Source organism: Pteropus medius, unplaced genomic scaffold (assembly GCF_902729225.1).
Source record: "Pteropus medius unplaced genomic scaffold, Ma_sr-lr_union100, whole genome shotgun sequence".
NCBI lineage: Eukaryota > Metazoa > Chordata > Mammalia > Chiroptera > Pteropodidae > Pteropus > Pteropus medius.
In genome coordinates this window covers 1-22,355 of record NW_024351114.1, presented here as the reverse complement: position 1 = coordinate 22,355, position 22,355 = coordinate 1, and the positions used below count along the sequence as shown (strand labels likewise).

Below are 22,355 nucleotides of genomic sequence, written 5' to 3'. Positions count from 1 at the left end.
AAATCAATGTTCAAAGATCCATAGTGTTTATATACTCAAATAATGAAGTGTTAGAAAAGGAATTGGAAAAAAAATTCCTTTGCAATTGCAACAAAAAGGATAAAAAATCTAAGAATAAATTTAATGAAACATGTGAAGGACCTATATAATGAAAACTATAAGACCATATTAAAAGAAATCAAAGAAGATACAAAGAAATGAAAAGATATTCAGTGTTCTTTGATTGCAAGAGTCAACATAGTTAAAATAGCCTTATTACATTAAGCATTATACAGATTTAATGCAATCTCTACTAAAATCCCATTGGCTTTCTTTTTTTAAAGAAATAGAACAAAGAATCATCAGACCACAAAAGAGCATGAATTACAAAAGTCATTCTGAGGGAAAAAACAAGGCTAGAGGCATTACTCTGCCCAACTTCAAATTATACTACATACAGACAATAATCAAAATGGCATGGTATTGAAAGCAAAACAGACACACAGACCAGTGGAACAGAATTGAGATTCCAGAAGTAAACTTATATTTATATGGGCAAATAATTTTCAACAAAAAAAGCCAAAAACATACAATGGAGAAAGGAAAGCCTCTTCAATAAATGGTGCTGGGGAAACTGGAAAGCCACCTGCAAAAGAATGACACTAGACTATTGTCTATCATTACACGCCAAAATTTACTCAAAATGGATTAAGGATCTGAATATAAGACCTGAAACAATAAAATGCTTAGAAGAAAACATAGGAATGAAACTCAAGGATCTTAGACATAAAGAAGATTTTACAAATTTGACTTCGAAAGTGAGAGAAGTAAAAACAAAAATAAATGAATAGGACTACCTCAAACTAAAAGTTTCTGCTCAGCAAAAGAAATCGTCAACCAGGTAAAGAGACAACCATCCGAATGGGCAAATATATTTGCAAGCAATGCCTCTGATAAGGGCCTAATAACCAAAATATACAAAGAACTCATAAAACTCAATAACAACAACAAAAAAAAAAAATGATCCAATCAAAAAATGGGCAGAGGACCTGAACAGACACTTCTCCCTAGAGGACATACAAAAGGCCAACAAATATATAAAAAGATGCCCAATATCGCTAGCTTTTAGGGAAATGCAAATCAAAACCACAATCAGATAGATACCATCTCACACCTGTTAGAATAGCTATAATCAACAGCACAAGCAATAACAAATGTTGGAGAAGATGCAGAGAAAAAAGAACCCACATATGCTGCTGGTGGACTGCAAATTGGTACAGCCACTATGGAAAACAGTATGAAGGTCCCTCAAAAAACTAAGAATTGATCTACCATATGATCCGGCAATCCTTCTACTGCATATTTACCCCAAAGACTTGAAAACCTAAATCCAAAAAGGTGTTTGCACATTGATGTTCATAGCAGCATTATTCACGGTGGCCAGAACATGGAAGCAACTGAAGCATCCTACAATAGACAATTGGATAAAGAAGCTGTGGTACATATATACAATGGAATATTACTCAGCCATAAGAAGAGATGAAATCCTGCCATTTGCAACAACATGGACGGACCTCGAGATAATCACGCTAAGAAAAATAAGCCAGACAGAAAAGGTCGAAAGTCACATGATATCACTTAAATGTGGGATATAAACCTAAAAGCAACAAATGAACAGGACAAACATATGGATACTCATGGACATGAAATATACACTAGTGGTTACCAGAGGGTAGGGAGTTGGGGAAGAGAGGGTAGGTAGACAGTTAAAGGGAGTCAAACATAGGGGAGTAGGGGGAGGGTGAAGTGGTAGCTGAAGGAAACTGGACTTTGGGTGGTAAACTCACAAAAGAATAAAAATATGTCAAATTATAATGTAATTTGAAAATTTTATATTTATATTAAGCAATGTTAGCCCAATAAACATATTTTTAAAAAAAGAGTAAAATATACTAATCTTAAGTGTGCAGCTTGAGGAATTTTTATATGCATTCACTTGTAACCTCCAATCAGATCAAAAAACATAATAATCCCATCTCCTAAACAATTCTTTCATGCCTTTTGCTAGCCAATAGCCACGAGTGCCTGACCCCTCCACCCCGCATACAAAACCCTGAGTTTTTGGTTTCTGTTGGTCAACATAATATTTTTGAGAGTCATCTGTGGTTTTTTAATATTTTTTTCAATTAAAATTTACATCCAATATTACATTAGTTTCAGGTGTACAACACAGCAGTTAGATATTTTTTAACTTACAAAGTGATCTCCCCACTAAATCTAGTACTCATCTGACACCATTACAATGTTATTGACTATATGCCCTATGCTGTACTCCACAGCCCTGTGTCTATTTTGAAACTACCAATCTGAATTTTTTAATCCCAAACCCTCAAAATACTCTCCCTGTCTTTGAGTATGTTTCTGTTTCGTTTGTTTGTTTTCTTCTTTAGATTCCACATGTAATGAAATTATATCGCATTTGTCTTTCTCTGACTTACTTACTCTACTCAGCACAATACCCTCTAGGTCTCACCATGTTGTTGCAGATGGCAAGATTTCATTCTTTTTAATGGCTGGGTGATTTTACTGTACATATGTACACCGCTTCTTTAGCCATCCATCTACTAATGGACACCGAGGTTACCTCCATATCTTGATTATTGTAAATAATAATGCAGTGAACATACAGATGTGCATGTCTCTTCAAAGTAGTGTTTTGGATTTCTTCAGATAAATACCCATAAGTGGGATAACTGGGTCCTTCTTTGTCACCTGGTATAGACTTTGTTTTAAAGTCTACTTCATCTGATAGAAGTATTGCTACTCCAGCCTTTTCTTCATGTACATGTTCATGAAATATCTTTTTCTATCCCTTTACTTTGAGTCTATCTGTGTCTTTCGATCTGGAATGAGTGTTTTATAGGCCGTATATGAAAAAGTCTTGTTTCCTTTTCCATTTAGCCATCTTTTGATTGGAGCATTTAATTCTCCATTTGAAGTACTTGTTGATAGATATGTAGTTATTGCCATTCATTATTAACATATTCAATACTTTTTTTTTTCTTTTTTGGTGTTCTTAAAGAAATCCCTCCAACTTTTTCTGTAATACTGGTTTAGTGGTCATGAGTTCCTTTAGCTTTTCCTTGACTGGGAAGTACTTTATCTGTCCTTTGATTCTTAATGATAGCTTTGCTGGGTAGTGTAGTCTTGATTATAGGTCCTCGCTTCATATCGCTTTGAGTATTTCCTTCCAATCCCTTCTGGCCTGCAAAGTTTCTGCTCACAAATCAGCTGACAGTCCTATGGGATTTTCCTTGTAGGTAACTAAGTGCTTTTCTCTTGCTTCTTTAAGATTCACTCTTTGCCTTTAACCTTTGGCATTTTAATCAGGATGTGTCTTGGTGTGGGCTTCTTTGGGTTCATCTTGTTTGGGACTCTCCAAGCTTGCTAGGCTTGTATGTCTACTTCCTTAAGGTTAGGGAAATTTTCTGAGCTATTTATTCCCTTGCTCTCTCTTCTCTCATTCTGGTACCCTTATGATGCGAATGTGGGTATACTTGCTGTTGTCCCAGAAGGTCCTTAAACTCTCCACATTTTTCTGTATTTTTTTTCCTTGATGCTGTTCTGATTGGGTGTTTTCTGCTAACTTGTGTTCTAAATTGCTGATTTGATCCTTTGCTTCATCTACTCTACTATTGATTCCTCCTATGACATTCTTCATTTCAGTTATTGTATTTTTCATTTCTGACTGGTTCATTTTCATGTTTTCTATCTCCATTTTATATTTCCTATCTCTTTGTTAAAGTTCTTTGTTAAAGTTCTCTTTCCCTAAGTTCATTGGGCACTCCTATAAACCAGAGTTTTGAACTCTGCATCTGGTAGACTGCTTGTCTCCAATTTGTTTACTTCATTTTCTGGAACTTTGATCTCTTCTTTCATTTGAGACATGTGTCTTTGTCTCTGTATTTTGGCTCCCTCCCTGTATTTCTTTCTGTGTGTTAGGTAGGGCTGCTCCATCTCCCAATCTTAGGAGAGGGGCCTGATGTAGTAGGTGTCCTGTGGGATCCAGTGGCACAGTCTCCCTAATCACCTGAACAGGGTGCTTCAGGAGGGTCCCTTGTGTGGGTTCTGTGTGCTTTCCTGTTAAGGTTGAGCCTTGGCTGCTGTTTTCACATCAGTGAGAGGGACTGCCCATCAGGTGGCTTGGTTGTGAGCACTGGCTATGATCATTGGAGGAAGTGATGTGCAGGAAGGATTTGCTTTAGCAGGGCTCTGGTGTCTGCCGAGTCTGCCCTTTGATTGTGTTGTCTTCGAATGTAGCCTGTGCAATGCTTCAGCTCAGACCAAAATTGGCCACCAGTGGTTCAGGCCAGGGCTTCCTGGATGGGGTGTGGCTGAGGCCAAATCAGCTACAATCGGTATCCTGTGTGGGGCCACCTGGCATGAGCCACCAAGCAATTTGCAGATGGCCACAACTAGTGCTGGTCTTCGATGTGCCTCCAAAGGCCAACCTGCAAACTGAGGCTAGCTGGTTTTGAGGCTGCTCTGCAAGAGGTACAGGGCATAGCACGGCCAGATGCTGCTGGTTTGGGGTCTGAGAGACTTTTAGAAAGTCCACAGCATGAGCCAAGACAGGCACTTTGAAAAGCCACTGAAGGTTGTTCGAGTGAGCCTACCAGTTGAAAGTTCCCCCTCAGCTCTTTATGTTTTTGATGCCGTTTCATATTTTTGTTTTGTATATATCTTGATTATTTTTTTGTAAATATAGTTAAATTTGCCACTATTATCTTTTAACTTTGACATTAGTTGTTTAAGTTGTTGATTAACTGTGTTTAGTATATATTTATTTTTAGCACTGAGACTTTTACCTTTCTGTGTTTTCTTATTTCTTCTTATGGCCTTTTCTTTCCTGAACAAAGACGAGCCATTAACATTTCATGTGAGGTCAGTTTAGTGGTGGTGAACTTGTTTAGTTTTTGCTCGTCTGGAATCTCTTTATCTTTTTTTCAATTCTGAGTGATGGTCTTGTCGTATATAATATTCTAGTTTGTAGATTCCATCTTTCAGCACTTTAAATGTGTCTTTCCACTTCCTTCGGGCCTATAAAGTTGCTTCCGAGGAATCAGCTGAGAACTTACAGGGTTTCTGTTGCATGTGACTTGCTTCATTCCTGCTGGCTATAATATTCTTTCTTTATCCTAACTTTTGCCATTTTAATTACAAATTTATTGATGTGGGTCTGGTTGGTTTCATCTTGTTTGGAACTCATTGTGCTTTCAGGACCTGGATATTAGGGAAAGTTTTCAAATATTACTTCTTCTAATATTCCTTCTCACTTCTCCTCAAGAATCTCTATAATGCTAATGTTAGTCTAGCACCACATATTTGACCTCTTTACCCCTACCTACATCCAGTCATCTCTTATATAATTCTCATTATTTGAAATTCCCTTTTCATTTTGCTGTTCTGATTGGGCAATCTCCACTATTCTGTCCTCCGGCTTCCTAATCCGTTCCTATGTATCAGCTACTCTACTGTCAATTCCTTCTTATGTGTTTTTCATTTATGCTATTGTATTCTTCATCCCTGATTGGTTATTTTTTATATTTCCTATCTCTTTGTTAAAGTGTTCTCTGACTTTATTCTGCTCTCAAGTTTGTTGAGCACTTCTTTGAATTGTTTAACAGGCAAATAAATGACTTTGTTTTGTTAGGACTTTTCTCTGGAGATTTTTTTTTCCTTATTCCTTCATTTGGGGCATACTCTCCCATGTCTCCATTTTGTCAAACGTTCTGTGTTTGTTCCCATGGAATAACTATCTCTCCCCACCTTGAAAGAGTTGTCTCTCAGTAGACTGTGTGTTGAATAGTTTTGGCAGGTCACAAGTAGTCAGGGCTCTCATGTATGTGCCTGGTGTGTCATTTGGCCTGTAAGAGTGGTTCTGGATGGTGCAGCCTGATGTGTGTATAGTCCCTTGCCCTGCTAATCCAGGTGGGCCTGCCTAGTGTAGATGGGACTGCTCGGGGTCTGCTTGGCATGCCCTGTGTCTTTAAAAGCCTTGTCATAGCAGGCTTTGTTTGGGGCTGACTGCATTTACTTTCAATGCCTCTTACATCAACAAAACAAAACAAAACACACACTCAGATCTCTGAGCTGGGTTTTGCTTTTGCAATTAATAGACCTAGAGAATATAACTGCAAAGCACATGCTGCTTCCAAGATGGGTGCGACCATTTGGTTTCAGGTCTGTGCTTTGACATTCTAAGAGTTCACAAGAGCAAGCTTCACTTTAACTACTAGCTTAATTTTAAGCACCATAGCACAGTCTCTGGAAGCAGCTGGGTGACTTGTGGTTCTATTTTACTTCTTTAGCCCAGAGCGAATTTAAAGCATTGATTCCTAAAGCTGGAATTCTGAAGGTAAAAACTGGGGCAATATGAGTTTTTCGAGGTCAAAGAGAACGTCTTCATTATCTTTTTTTCAGTGTCAGTCATAGTATCTTGTATGTTAATGATGCTACTTATATATATACATATAATTGTACATATACACATACATATATTTTAATAACCTTTGTTTATTGAGCACTTATTATGCTTCACACACACTAAGGGCTTAAACATATTAACCCTCAAAACAAGCCTATGAGGAGTTCCTATTCTATCTTATTTTTATTATTAAAAATTATTGGCATGACATTGATCAATAAAATCCAGTAGTTTCCACTGTACAATTCAACAATAAGTCATAGGAATACTGTTGCCTGTTCACCGTTCATAGTTAGATATTTGACCCCTTTACCCCTACCTACATCCCCCAGCCCCCAACTTCCCTCTGGTAACCACTAGTCCACTGCCTGTGTCCATGAGTCTCGGTCTGTCAGTTGTTTTTGCTTTTAGATTTGTAATCCACATATGAGTGATATCATGTGGCTTTCAACTTTTTCTGCCTGAGTTATCTTATTTAGCATGATTACCTCAAAAACCATCCATGTTGTTGCAATTGGCAGTATTTCATCTTCTCTTGCGGCTGAGTAATATCCCATTGTGTATATGTACTACATCTTCTTTATCCAACTATCTATCAAAGGGCACTTCGGTTGTGTTCATGTCTTGGCCACCATGAATAATGCTTCTCTGAACATCAGGTGCATATATCCTTTGATTTGCATTTCCCTAACAGCTAGTGATGTTGAGCATCCTTTCATATGTTGGTTGGCCATTTGTGTATCTTCTTGGGAGAAGTGTCTGTCCAGGTCCTCTGCTCAATTGTTGTTGTTGTTTTACTGAGTTGTATGAATTCTTTGTATAGTTTCAATTCTAGGCCGTTATCAGACACATTATTTGCAGATATCTTGCCCCATTCAAATGGTTGTCCTTTGCCTTGTTGATGGTCTTTTGCTGTGTAGAAGCTTTTTAGTTTGCTATAGTCCCATTTATTTATTTTTGCTTTTACTTCCCTTATCTTTGAGGTCAAATTCATAAAATCCTCTCTAAGTCCAAGGTCCATGAGTTTAGTGCCTATGTTTTCTTCTTTGCAATTTATTGTTTCAGGTCTTATATTCAGGTCCTTGATCCATTTTGAGTTCATTATGGTGTGTGGTGATAGACAAAAGTCTCGTTTCATTCTTTCTCAAGTGGCTTTCCAGTTTTCCCAGCACCATTTATTGAAGAGGCTTTCCTTTCTCCACTGGATGTTTTTGGCTTCCGTGTCAAAACTTATTTGCCCACATATACGAAGATTTGTTTCCCAGTTCTAAATTCTGTTCCTTTGGTCTGTGTGTCTGTTTTCTGCCAATACCATGCTGTTTTGATCATTGTCCTTTGTAGTATAATTTGAAGTCAGGTGGAGTGATACCTCCAGCCTTGTTCTTTTTATTCAGGATACCTTTGGAAATTCAGTGTGTTCTCTGCTTCCATAGAAAACTGATGATTTTTTGTTCTATTTCTTTTTAAAATGACATGGGGGTTTTGAAGAGGATTGCATTAAATCCATATATTGCTTTGAGTAGTATGGGCATTTTAATTATGTTGATTCTATCAATCCATGGACACAAAATGCCTTGCACTTCTTTGTATCTTCACTTTTTTTTTTTTTATAAAGTAATATAGATTTCAGCAAGTAAGTCTTTCACAGGCTTTGTTAAGTTTATTCCAATGTGTTTTTTATTCTTTTTGTTGCAATTTCAAAATAAAATTTTTGCCATTAGTTTCTCTGAAAATTTCTTATTAGAGTATAGAAACACTATGGATTTTGAACATTGGTTTTGTATGCTGCAACTTTATTATTATATCATTTCTAATGGATTTTTGGCAGAGTCTTTAGGGCTTTCTGTATGGAGAATCATGTCATCTGCAAAAAGTGACAATCTGAGTTCTTCATTCCCAATTTCGATGCTTCTTATTTCTTGATTTTGCTCTAGCTAGGACTTCAAATACTATAATAACAGTAGTGAGAGCTGAACAACAAAAGCGTTAAGAACAAGAATTTCGTGTTGTTCTTAATCTTAGAGGATCACTAGTTTTTCATTATTAAGTAAGATATTAGCGGAAGGTTTTTGTATATGGCCTTTATTATGTTGAGATTCTTCCATGCTGTATCTATTTTGTTACATGTTTTGATCATAAATGGGTGCTGTACCTTGTCAAATGCTTTTTCTGCATTTATTGATGTGACCATATGATTCGTATTCTTTTTCTCTGTGTATGTGGTGTATCACAATGATAGATTTGTGTACATTGAACCATGCTTGTGCCCCGGAATAAACCATACCTGATCATGATGTATAATCTTTTTAATGTATTGTCTTTAATAAAAAGATATTCTTGAGAATTTTTGCCTCTGTATTCATCAGAGATATTGATCTATAGTTATAATTTGCAGTGCTGTATTTACCAGGTTTGGGTGTCAGGGCAATATTTGCTTCATCATGTAAGTTAGGAAGTATTGCCTCTTCTGCATTTTTGGGGTGGTGAAGGGAAGTTTGAGAAGAGCATTTTGAACATTTGGTAGAATTCACTGGTGAAGCCATCGGGTCCCAGACTTTTACTTTGGGAAGTTGTTTGATGAATGTTTCAGTTTTCATACTGTTTATAAGTCTGCTTAGATTTGCCTGTTTATTTGTTTGTTTGTTTTTTGTGATTCAGTCTAGGAAGTTTGTATTTTTCTAAGAATTTGTCCATTTCTTCTAGGTTATTGAATTTGGTGGCATATACTCTTTCATATAAATTTGTATGGTACTTTGTATTTTGGTAGTATCTGTCATAATTTCTCTTCTTTCAATTCTGATTTTGTTTATTTATATCTTTACTCTTTTTTCCTTAGTAATAAGTTCTTAGGGTTGGTCAATTCTATAAATCTTTTCAAAGAACAAACTTTTTGTTGCATTAATCTTTTCAATTATCTTTTTGTTCTTAATTTTTTAAAATTCTGCTCCAATTGTTATTATTTCTTTCCTTCATTTGTATAAGATGTAATGTTGGGTTGTTAATTGGGATTTTTCTTGTTTCTTAAGATAGGCTTGTATTGACAGGAACTTTCCTCTTATTACTCCTTCTGCCCTTTCCCAAATTTGACATGCTGTACTTTTATTCTCATTTTTTTCTGCATCCGTTTGATCTCTTATTTTATTTTGACCCAGTTGTTCTTTAATAGAATGTTGTTTCATCTCTACACACTTGTGGTTTTTCCCACTCTTTTGTAGTTGACCTCCAGATTAAAACATAGTGTTTGAAAATATGCTTGGTATGATTTCATGCTCTTAAATTTGTTGGAGCTGGTTTTGTGTCCCCACACATGGCCTATCCTTGAGAATGTTCCGTGTGCACTAGAGTGAATGTGTAATCTGGTGTTTTGAAATGAAATGTCGACTATATCTAATTGGTCTAATGTGGCATTTCAGGTTGACATTTTCTAATTGATTTTCTGTTTGAATGATTTCTCCATATGTGACAGTGGGGTATTTAGGTTCCCTACTTTGATAGTGTTTTGGTCAGTTTCTCTCATTATTTCTGTTAGTAGTTGCTTTATATATATTGGTACTCTTGACTGGGAGTATATATATATATTGATAAGAGTTATGTGTTCTCGGTGTGTAGTCCCCTTTATCATTATGATGTGTCATCACTGTCTCTTGTTACCTCTTTATTTTGAAGTCTGTTTCATCAAATATAAGTGCTGCTATTTCCACTTTTCTCTGGATGCCATTTGCTTGGAGTAGCATTTGCCATCCTTTCGCTTTGAGTCTATATTTGTCTTTGTAGCTCTTACATATCTCTTGAAGGCAGCATATAGTTGAGTTTTGTGTTTTATTTCAGTCTTTTACTTTGTGCCTTATTATTGGTGAGTTTAGTCTATTTATATTTAAGGTGATTATTATTAGAATATGAGGATTTTTGTAGCCACTTTATCTTTTGTTTTCTGGTTGCTCGGTGTGACCATTGTTTCTTTGCCCTTGGGTTTCTGTCTGTTATTTTAGTTCAATGGTGTTTTGTAATTATTTCTTTTTTTTTTTTATGTTATGTGTCTCAGTTCTATATTTCTTAGGCAGTTGCCATTAAGTTAATGCAAAGGAAAGTTTCATGTATACAAGTCTTATTTCATCTGAATGTATATCATCTTCATTCTTTTTGCAGTCAGATCTTTACTCCATCAGGTTTTCTGTGTTTGTTGTCACAAATAATGTCTATTTATGCAATGAGTTGTTTTCTTTTTTTTTTTTTTCAAGTTGCAGTAGCTATGGTCTTCTTGTCTTTCAATAATGTTTTTAAGTCCTTTAATCATTATGTAATATTTCAGTGTATAATACCCAATGCTAAATAAGGGTCGAGATTTCCTGCTATTATCTGTGTTTTAGTGATTTTATTTATAGTTTTAGATTCTTTTGTGTTTTTGCATCAACTAAGCTAACCCTCTTTAATATTTTCTGTAATGCAGGCCTTGTATGGAAAGCTTTCAGCTTCTTCTATGTCAGAAAGGTCTTTATTTCTTTTTGACATCTAAAGAACTTTGCTGGGTATATCTTGGCTGGTAATTTCTCTTTTTCAGTAGTTTGAATACTCGATTCTACTCCAGTATAGCTTGTAAAGTTTCTAAATAAAGATCTGATGATAGTCTAATGGCTATTTCTTTATAGGTTACTGTCCTCTTTTCTCTAGCTGCCTTGAGAATCTTTCTTTGTTAATAATTTTTAACAATTTTTACATAACGTGTCTTGGAGAAGGCCTTTATGAATCAGGATAATTAGATGTTCTGTTTGCTTCTTGGATAAAAGGATCCAGTTTTTTCCATAAGTTGGGGAAAGTCTCACTGACTATTTGTTTAAATATTCTCTCTGTTCCCTTCTCCCTGTCTTCTCTTTCTGGTATACTCATTATTCTTGTATTGCATTTCCTGGTAAAGTCAAATAGTTCTTGGAATGTTTCTTTTTTTTTTTCTAATTCTCAAGTCTATCTCTTCTTCAGTCAGCATCATTTGCAGATTTCTATCTTCTAATTGTCACTAATTCTTTACTTCATCTGCTCAACTCTATTTCATAAGCTCACTATTTCATTCCTCATCTCCTTTATTAAGTTCTTCAGCTGCAGTTCTATTCGGTTCTTTTTTAGAATTTCAGTCTCTTTGGTAAAATATTCATGTTGTTCATTGATTTTGTTTCTGAGTTCATTGACCTGCTTGTCTGTGACCAGGCGGCCTGGGTCCAGGACTCCATCCCCAGGGTTCCGTCCCCAGGGTTCCGTCCCCCTCGCCCCCCACCCCATGTACGCATTGTGATTGGCGAGGGGGATCTGAGCTCTGAGGAGCTCTTGAAGTCTTGGTACTGGCCCAGCAACCAGATGCAGTGCTGTGTTTCCTGAGGTGCCCAAGTGACTCTGCTGATGTCAGCCTTCATGGATGGGATGGCTGTGACAGGTTGCTGGTGTGCTACTGGTGGTTTCCCTTACAGTAACGCCGACCGCCAGTCTTCAGCCACCTTACCTCTGGATCCTCACCACCAAGTCTCCTCAGTTATTGCTGACCCCTCTGCTCGATACTCGCTGCTACAGGTTTCCCTGGAGCCCGCAGCCGCTTTGCGAAAGTGGAGAGAGGCGAACTGTGGGGGAGTGGGGGAGAGAGGAGGGAGTTAGCCAGGCTCTTATTCCAGAACACAGTTGTCGCTCTTCTGTATCCATATGTGTCTTTGTCTCTGCCCTAGTCACTGGGTTCAGCTATAATATCTGCCGATCACTCAGGCAGGAATGCTCGTGGTTACAGCAAGCACAGGCCACAACCTGATTTTCCCCTTTCCCTGAATCACACAGACAGCTCCGGGCTGCATCAGTGGCAACTGTCACCACTCCTCTCACTTCTCTGGTCCCTTACTCACCTGATTCACCCACTTTCAAATGCTCTGATGGGCAGATCTGTCAGCTGTGTTCGTGTGTAAGGTTGTTTTCTGGACTGTAGCAATTCACTTGTAGTAATTTCAGGTGGTCATGGGGTTCCCAGGCTCCTTCCTGCTTCTAATGTCACTTGTTTATTTTTGATAGTACACATTCTATTAGGTGTAAAGATGGTATCTCATTATAATTTTTATTTGAATTTTCTTAATAATTAGTAAGAATGAGCATCTTTCCATATTTCTTTTTTTACAGAAATTGTCTATCTAGGTTCTTTCCCCATTTTAATTTTTAAAAAATATTTTTCTTTTTGAGTTACAAGATTTTGGATATGACATGCCCTATATCCTCACATAGACCTCTAAAAAGTTATTCAAAGAGTAGGAACTCTATTTTTATTTTGTTTACTTAATTTTCATTTATCTAGATTATAATTCAATCATTACTTTAAAAGCTTTAACAATATTTGTTTGTTATTAAAATGATTCAGAATTATAGTATTGTGCTTCTCTAATTTTGAGTACTTATTAATATATAAATATCATTTTTATAAATTCATTACTTTAAAATGTTTTTAAGTTTTACTGTAAATCTTAAATGATTATAGGGCCTTTCATAGAATAAATGAAAAAGAAGAGAGAAAAGCAATGGAGTGGCCATGGAAATATAAGAAAATTATCTGCAACAAAGACATGAATACTGTTACAGAGAAGGCATCTTTCAGTCGTGTGAGGATAAAAGTCAAGCACTAAAATTGCTAAGTAGTGTGATAGCTTGAACTTAGATCTATGATAAAATCATAATGCTGAATGACATAGCATGTGAAATATAAATTTTTTATACAATTGATTTTATATTTTCTATCCTGTTCAGCAGATGCTTTACTTAACTAATATAGTCCTATCCTAAATTGAAAACTCCAAAAAAGACAAAGACATTTTTTCCTCATATTTATGTATTCAATATTTGGCACATTGCATTTTAAAATTTGGTTAATATTTGTTTAATTGTTGCCTTTTGCCCTAGATTGCCATCAGAGAAAAGTGAAATTAGGTTTTGAGGTAATTCTTCAATTATCTTCAAATTTACAAGCTAATTATTTCTGAGTTGAGCGTGATTGGTAGATATGAATATGTGAATAAATGTATGATTGAAATATGCTATTACTTTTATATTTATCTATACATTACTTTAAACTCTTATCAGTCAGTTTTCTTATCTTATCAGTCAGTTTTCTTATCTTCTATAGATAGGCCTATATGTCAGGTCATATAGGCCTATCTGATTGTTTTATTTAGTAAGTGTATGTGGCAGGTAAATAAAGTTACATAGTAATACCAAATAGATCATATTTTTTTTTTTTTACAAAGTGTGAAATAGGGATATTGGTTGTCCCACTCCAAAAATAAACATTAATATTGAGCTAATTTTTCTTTTAATTTTTAAGTTGAATTAAACATCGCTTTATTTTTTTTCACATTTATTGTATTTCATTATTAGTTTCAAGTATAGAGTACATTGGTTAGACATTTATATAGTTTATAAAATGATCACCCTGATTACTCTATCTTCTCTCTGGCCCTCCACATAGCTATTACATCACTGCTGACTGCATTCTCTAAGCTGTACTCCCTATCCCTATGACCATCTGGGAGAAAGCAGTGAAGAGGTGAAGAAGTGCAAATTAGTATTTGGCTAAATTTCTTATACATAACTTTCTAGTTGGTTAATCATAACAGAAAGCAGGTAGTTATCTCACAAGCAGTTATTATGATGTCAGACATTCTAATCCCTGTAATTTCAAACTCAACCCTGGCAACTACACTACTAGTTCCCTGTCTTGTTTTCACATCCAGTTGAGGTAACATGAGAGCTGTACTTTACCTCCTCCAGTTTGGGGGATTGTTTTTTCACTGCTGTGGTGGTAAGTTACAGACACTTGAAGTTTTTTCTCCTTTTGTTTGTGTTAGTAATAGGGAAGATGTTCTTGATTTTCATTACCTTTTGAATATGGTTGGTCATCTCCTTGTCATTTATCTAATTTCCTGTTTCTTTATGCTTCTATATCACATAATCTTGTATTTTTGTCACCTTTTAAATATTCCTTCTCATTCTTCTCTATAGTCTCCTCTTCATTATACAGAAAAGTAGAATAACAAATATATTATTAACCATTCAACATTATGTTATTTTTCATGTAATGTTTACTTCTTCCCCTCCCTATCTGACCCTTTTAGTACCCAGTTCTCAAAATCAGTGGTTAAACTCATTGACCCCAAGGATGGCCTCATTGTCAGTGTCCAACAATACCCCATGGCTAGTGCCCATGCCTGAAACCTGTCAGGGCATTGTTCTGAATCAATGGTGGATCCTCTCAACAGCCAGCTGTCTGATTAAACTGTAAGTATAGTGAGTGCCATGAGAAAGATGATATCGTTATATATTCTTTTTATATTTGATTCATCATAATTAACTATTTGCCTTGGATTTTAATACATTAAATAGACTTTTCTTCAGAAAATATTATATTAAAAATGAAGCTTAAAGCTCTAAAAGTCAAATTCTATTTAATTTGTAAGATAAAACATTAATTTACAGGGATAGAAAGTACAAAGTTGTCAGATTACACTGCTAAGCATGTAAGGGCCTTACCAATTTAAACATTTCAGGTTGAATGGAAGTTCAATGAAATGTTTTCTCACTCTAAGTTTATAACATTATTCTTCATTTTTCCTATTCCCTTAGGAAGCATTTGCACTCTGAAATTTCAGGAATCATTAACCAAGAAGATACCTTATTTGACCACAAACTATGTCTGCACCCTGGGTTTGCTCCACAACTTGGAACAGATCAAGGGAAAGGAAACATAGGAGTGGTCCTCCTGCAATACCCTATCAGGAGAGAAGAAATGCCACTTTCACCCACTTATAACATCTTCTGGAAGAGTTGTTATAATTGCCAGTACAGACACTGCAGGGTATACCAATATCAGAGTAAGCCACAGAAGTCATATTCTCTATATCATAGCTCAGATATTAATATTAAAAGAATGATGAGAAAAGAAAGAGCTTAAAGTTTTATAAAAATAATTATATCCATATTACTCCATTTTACAGGGGTAAAGACTTAGTCCTTAAGGAAGTGAAGTGACAATATCATGGGTTACAATTATTGTGTTTTATTATTCCATTTAAAAAGGATTTGGGTACAGCTCAAAAATAGTGTATAAGAGAAAAGATGGAAGAAAGGGAGAAGTCTGGATATCTCAGAAATTCTATATAATTAAATGATGGAAAGCTATAGTGTAAAAATCTTAGGAAGCTATGCTATAAAATGCTTAAGAGACTTAATAACTCATATCTGTACTATATTCTTTCAGACAGCAATATTTTGGGGACCAGTATTAAGAAGCTGTCAGTTAAGCTGCTGGACCTCTCATTCTGCCAAAAACAACATCTCCACCTGACTGAAAGGAACAATCTATGCATCTGGAGTCAAGCACAAGAAGAATGCTGGGTACTAACTATATAAGGCAAAGTTACCACTGGGGGTGATGTAAAATTATTTGTGAAATTCTATGAAATGAATATAAACTTTCATTTATACAAGATAAATAAGTTCTGGAGATATTGTACATTATAGTATATGCAGTTAACAGTCTTGTACTGTATGCTTAAAAATTTTTAAAGGCAAATATCATATTAAGTGTTTCCACATGTAATGCACAGATGTAATGTTTATGGTTATTATATAATCATATAATCTTATATATATATATATATGCACATGCAGATAATGATTATATAAAACAGATAAGATCACAAATAAAGCAAGAAATATTTTTATTAAAAAATTTAGGGATACAGAATATACCACAGATATCTTTGAAACAATGAGAAGAACATAAGGTTACAATTCTTGGATTGGGTTTGGTTGTTAGAATACAAACAATTCAATTTAGCTGAATAAACTGAGTATTCATAAACTGAGTATTTGTGAAAAATAAAAGTCTACACTTATGAGTTATAATCATTATCTATTTGTCCTGAGGTTACAGAAATAAAATAATATACAATTTACTATGAAAAACAAATATCTGCCAATACCTAGTTATGTTTTAAGTATATGACCTTTTGTCTAAACTTCAACCTAGGACATAATTTAGTTTATTTTAGAGAGATTAATATTTATTTTATAAGATACAGTTTAAGGGGAAAAATGGCTAGAAAGAAACTTAAGGCAAAAAATAATGAAAAAGTAAAAATGAAAACGGCCATTGGAAATTTGCTGGTATGGCAGAGATTAGAATTCTTGAAGGAGGAGAAACCTGAGATTACATTAATATTTCTTTCATTAATTAAACAAATTGCCAGGACTTTGTGAGGTCTAAAGGACTAAGAGAAGAAAGAGCCTTGAAATCAATATTTAAGAAACTTGAAATTAAAGAAGACAAATTAACCGTACAAATAGGGGATAAAATCTGACACTGTATGGGGAAAAAACAGACTTGGTCCCAACTCAGAAAATCCCAGCGTGTATTCAGTCATCTGGGAGCTTATGATTTGATAGGAGATAAATTTAAAGTACCACATAATATAATAATTAACTGCAATATAATTTTGTCAGTATTATAGACATCTGTATAGTGAATAGTAGAGGCACAATGTACACAGGGTCAATTTTATCTTCATACTGACCAGAGGAAGGTGATGCTTAAAAGTTTGAAAGCAAAGGAGCTTTTAACTACAGAGATGCACTATGTAAATATAGGAAGAACATTTAATGCATAGATAATATTTGAGCAGTAAAACTTTTGGAGAAAATGTTGGTATGAGAGATACAGAAGAAATGAGAGTAGAAAAATAAGTTGGGACTACATTATAAAGTAATGATATATGGACTTGATTACTTAAGCAGTGGGGGCCACAGAATAATAAATGAAAGACATCAAATTTATTCAGGAATCTATTTAATAGTCTGTTAAAGAACCTTTGTACTCTTCACATTTATTTCATCATTATAACTCTGTCATGCAAAGCAGAACAATTAGGAATCATATACTCATTGCATACTGAGTGCCTAAACCTGGTTTGGTGTGCTGAGATTTGAGAGTTTAAAAGGTATATAATTGTCCTACCCTTATGATGCTTACAAGTTACAGGCAACAAATAAAAAAACAAAATGTGACTGGTAAAAGTAACTTCCAAGAAAATAATTAGTGATGTAGAAAATGTGCCATCAGAATAGGAGCAGCACAGAAGGCCTTTTAAAAGACTTTTATTTCAGCAAAGGCCTAAAGCTTTTGAGGAATCAACTTACCATGAATTTTTGAAGAAAGAAAATCCCAGGCAAAAGAAGCTATTAGAAAATTTCTAATACTAGAATAAAGCAAGTATAATGGTAGCAAATGAGCAAATGAAAACTGTCTATAGTTGAGTTCAGAGACTAATGAAGCCTTTGGCTTTTATTCTCAATATCATTCGGCCTCCTGGAAGAACAAACCATAAAATAAGGGTGGATGTGACAGGGAAACAGAAATGGTAATGGCTTGAAAACAAGAGTATGATGGGGGAAAAGAAGCACAATGATTTGAAACACAGCAATGGCAGTGGAAATAATAGAGATAAACACAACCAATACATATAATTGTATTAGTTGTGCTCTGCCTAGAAATAGCCAGCTAAGAAATTTGTAAAAAAAGATGTTGAATATCTAATTTATTATTTTAGAGTTTTCTCTAAATTCCCCACTTAGCATTTGGTTTTCCTCTTTCAATTATTTGTACCTAAGTCAGCTTCTAGAGCTCCTTGAAGTATGTACCATATAACATTTATTACTCTTTTACCTTGTCACATGGAATTGTATGTGGTAGAAAAATATATGAATCTTATATGTTTAATGTTAAAAATATTAGTATATATGTAATATATAAATATGTTTTTAATAAATACATAAATATGCATTCATATAGTTTATGATTCATAAATGTATTAGATATTTATATGCAATTGATATATGTGACATATTTTAATATATGCATCCTACATATGTCTATCTATCTATATCATATATATGAATTCTCTGTTTCCTCATTCAGGTACAGCAGGGCAGTCCTGTTCTCTGTCTCTTTAGCAACCATTGGGAGCTGGTAGGCTTGGTCAGTGAGTCCTCAATGGCCTGTTATGATCCTGTTCTTGTCATCAAGATGGCCCCATACCTATCTTGGATGAGATGGCTTATTGAGGCATCCCAGAAGCTGCTGGATCCTATTTTTTCCCTACCCTGCAGTTTTTCTCCCAGGGTAGAACATGGTCCACAAAACAGGCTTAGCCTGAACAGAGACTCTGCCATTTTGACTTCCCATGGATTGACTATACAATCATATAAGAGATTAGACACTTTGCCACTAAAGAGACAGCGCCGGAATCGTCCTCCAATATTTTTTGGCTCAAATAATAGAGATTCTTTCCCTGGCAGTAGACACTTACACCTTCAACGTAGTCAGCAATACTCAGCTAGCAAATCACCAGTGGTTAAATCTTGGACCTTTCCTATTGCCAAACCATGGGATCCTTCTGTAACAGTTGATTCCTGGAGTACCCCAAGAGCTGATATTTCTGAACCTTGGAGTCTTCCTGATTCTCAGAACCCTCTAAACGCTGGTATACCTATACCCTGGGATCTCCCTCAGAGAGATGCAGTGAAACATCAACATAGAACTATGACTGAGTCAGTAAGATCTTGGGTTAAACAATCAGCCAGTATAATTGGCCTTCATACTCTACCATTAGTTAATGCTGATGAAACCTGGGTTCTGTTTTCAAGTGACATAAGTGGATCCCAGATTCCTTCTGAGATTCCTTCTGTCCAATCTCAAGTGCAAGCTACTAAGATTCCTTTCGATGGTCAACTTCTAGCTAGACCCTGGCTAGAAATCACCCCTGATGTTGGACCTTGGACACATAGTGTGCTAGAAAAAACAGGAACAGTGATGCAGGTTCAATCTAGTGAAGAGAATGTTAGAACCCAAATACACTATGTAGCTGGTAAAGTTAACTCTGTTGTTAAACCTGTAACCTATAACCAATATCCATGGGTCCCTTTAATAGATAATGAAATTGAATTCAAGACTCATTCCACACTAAATGCAAATAGATACCAATATCCAACAGTAACCCATACCTTGGAACCTTGGTTCCAGCCAGGTCCAAATATAGTTGGATCCCAAGAGCCTATAGAAAAGACAAATGAATACTGGATTCTTCCTGAACCTAAGTCAACTCAGTTTTGGACTTACTCAGAGTTTAATATGCCCTTTTCGTTGGCTCCATCTGCAGCCAGTTCTGTCATGTCTTGGGCCCAATATAAGGCGAGTGTGATCAGACCCTCAAGTCAAATGTATAGAATCAGTGTATTGAGTAAACATGAGACTATTACAGTCAAACCCCAGATGAAGACTGAATATACATCTTGGCTCTTGTTCAATCCTATTACTAATCTAATGAAGCCTTTAATTCACTCTAAAGTTGATATGATCAGATCCCAAACTCAGTCTGAAGCTGACATAGTCCAAACCTGTACTCAGTCAGAAACCCAAGCAGGAAGACCTTTTTCTCAGCTGAAAGCTGATATAATCAGACCATGGTTACAGACCAAAAGTGAAATAATCATACCCTGGATTCAGCCTAAAATTCAAATAGTCAGACCTAGAACTGAAGAAGAAAAAGGCAAACATTGGATCCAACGAGAAGCAGATACAATTAGATCTTGGACCTCCAGTGATATTGAAACAATCAGACCCTGGAAACAGCCTGAAGCTGATAAAGCCAGATCTTGGTTCTGGACTAAATCTGATCAAATGACACCGAGGACCCAGCCAGACCTTAAAACACGGCATCCCTGGATTCAGAATGATGTTAACATGGTCAAACCATGGATTCAGTCTGAAGGTGGTGGCATCCAATCATGGGCAAAGCCTGAATCATCTACATTCAGAATGTGGACACAATCTAAGGTTAATATTGTCCCACACTGGACAAGCCCTGAAACTGATGCAGTCAGACTTTGGTTGCAGACACGAACTGATAAGATCAGAACCTGGAGCCAAATTGACTCTCAGACAGACATGTCGTGGTCTGAGCCTGAAGCTAATATAGTCAGATCTTGGTTGCATCCTCAAGTGGATACATTCAAACCTTGGACTGAAACAGAATTTCAAAGAGCCCACTCCTGGACCCAACCTGAAGGTGATATAGCCAGACCTAGGACTCAGTCTGAGACTGATGATGTCAAACTTTGGTTCCACACACAAATGGAGACGGTCATACTGTGGACAGAACCAGTAATGAAAACAGCACATCACTGGATACGGTCTGAAATGGAAAGAGACAGTCTCTGGAACCAACTTGTGGATGATAAGGTAAAAGCCTGGGTACAGCGTGATGCTAACACAGTCAGACTCTGGGATGAACAAGAAGGCAATAATGTTAGGTTCTGGACACAGTATGAAGCTGACCCAGTAAGACCCTGGATTCAGCCAGATATTGGTGTGATCAACCCTGGGACACAAAATGATGCAGATACTTTAATACCATCGACTCAGTCTGAATCTCTAGAAGTAAATCCCTGGACACAGTCAGAAACTGAAACAGTCACACCATTGATCCAGAGTGAAACTCCAGCTGTAAATTATTGGAGACAGTTGTTAACTAAACCTGTCACAACGTGGGCAAAGACTGAATTTCCAGGACAAAAGCTCTTGGCACATCCTGCATCTGATACAGTAATACAGAGGACTCAGGCTATATCTATAGCAATAAATCCCTGGACACAGCCTATAGCTGATACAGTCACATTGTGGGCCCAGGGTAAAACTTCAGAAATAAATCCCTGGACAAAAACTATAGCTGACATAATGACAACATTGACCCAGTTTGAATCTCCAGTAGTAAATCCCTGGATACAGTTTGAAAGTGATACAGCCGTACCACAGAGCCAAGTTGAGTCCCTCGCAATAAGTCCCTGGACACAGTCTAAAGCTGATGTAATCACACCATGGACCCACGGTGAGTCTTCTGCAGTAATTCCTTGGACAGGCATTATAGCTGGGACAGTAACACAGTGGACCCAAGCTGAATCTCCAGCAATAAATTCATGGACACAGTTTATAAATGATACAGCCACACTGTATCTTCAGGCTGAGTCTCCTTTATTATATTCCTGGAAAAAGTCTGAAAATGATACAGTCATAACATGGACCCCAACAGAGTCTTTAGCACTAAATTCCTGGAGACAGCCTGAAACTGAGAGTATGTCAACATGGACTGAGAGAGGAAATCCAGAAGTAAGTCCTTGGGCACAATCTGAAGTGAATACAGTCACAACTTGGTCCCAGGCAGAGATCTTAGGAATAAATTCCTCAATACAACCTGTTGTGGACACAATTCCGCCATGGTCTCAGATTGAATCTCCAGCAATAAGTACCTGGACAGAGGCTGAGAGTGGTACAGTCACAGCATGGACTCAAGCAGAATCTTTAGGAAAAACCTGGACTGAGGCTGCAGCTTCCTTGGTCACACTATGGAGTCAGGATGAATCTCCAGCAGTGAATCCATGGACACAATCCATAGCCGATGTAGACATACTGTGGACTCCGGCTGATTCTGCAACTGTAACACCCTGGATACAGCCTGTATCTGAGAGTGTTATACAGTGGACTCAAACTAAACCTCCAGCAATAAATGGATGGGCACAGACTGTATCTGACATGGTCACACCTTGTACCAAAACTGAAATTCCAGAATTAAAGACAGAAACAAATTTTTTGAAAGACATAGTAACACAGTGCACCAAAACTGACTCTCTATCTGTGAATCCCTGGGCAGAGACTGCAGTAGCCACAGTTATACCATGGTCCCAGACTGAATCTCCAGCAACAAATCTCTGGACAGAGGTTGTGACTGAAACAGACATACCCTGGACCCCAACTGAATCTGCAGCA

At 36.4% G+C, this 22,355-nt stretch overlaps 1 protein-coding gene across 1 annotated transcript in view; it reads left to right on the top strand.

The window, feature by feature from the left end:
• LOC120586543 (uncharacterized) overlaps positions 1 to 22,349 on the top strand; it is a gene marked incomplete at its 3' end in the record, with an annotated part of 85,676 nt that extends 63,327 nt beyond the window's left edge. Inside the window, exons 11-14 of the mRNA XM_039842916.1 lie at positions 14,593 to 14,755; positions 15,101 to 15,348; positions 15,735 to 15,871; positions 18,453 to 22,349. Coding sequence (XP_039698850.1) covers positions 14,593 to 14,755; positions 15,101 to 15,348; positions 15,735 to 15,871; positions 18,453 to 22,349 — 4,445 coding nt within the window. The remainder of the gene's footprint in view (positions 1 to 14,592; positions 14,756 to 15,100; positions 15,349 to 15,734; positions 15,872 to 18,452) is intronic.
• Between the last annotated feature and the right edge of the window lie 6 nt (positions 22,350 to 22,355).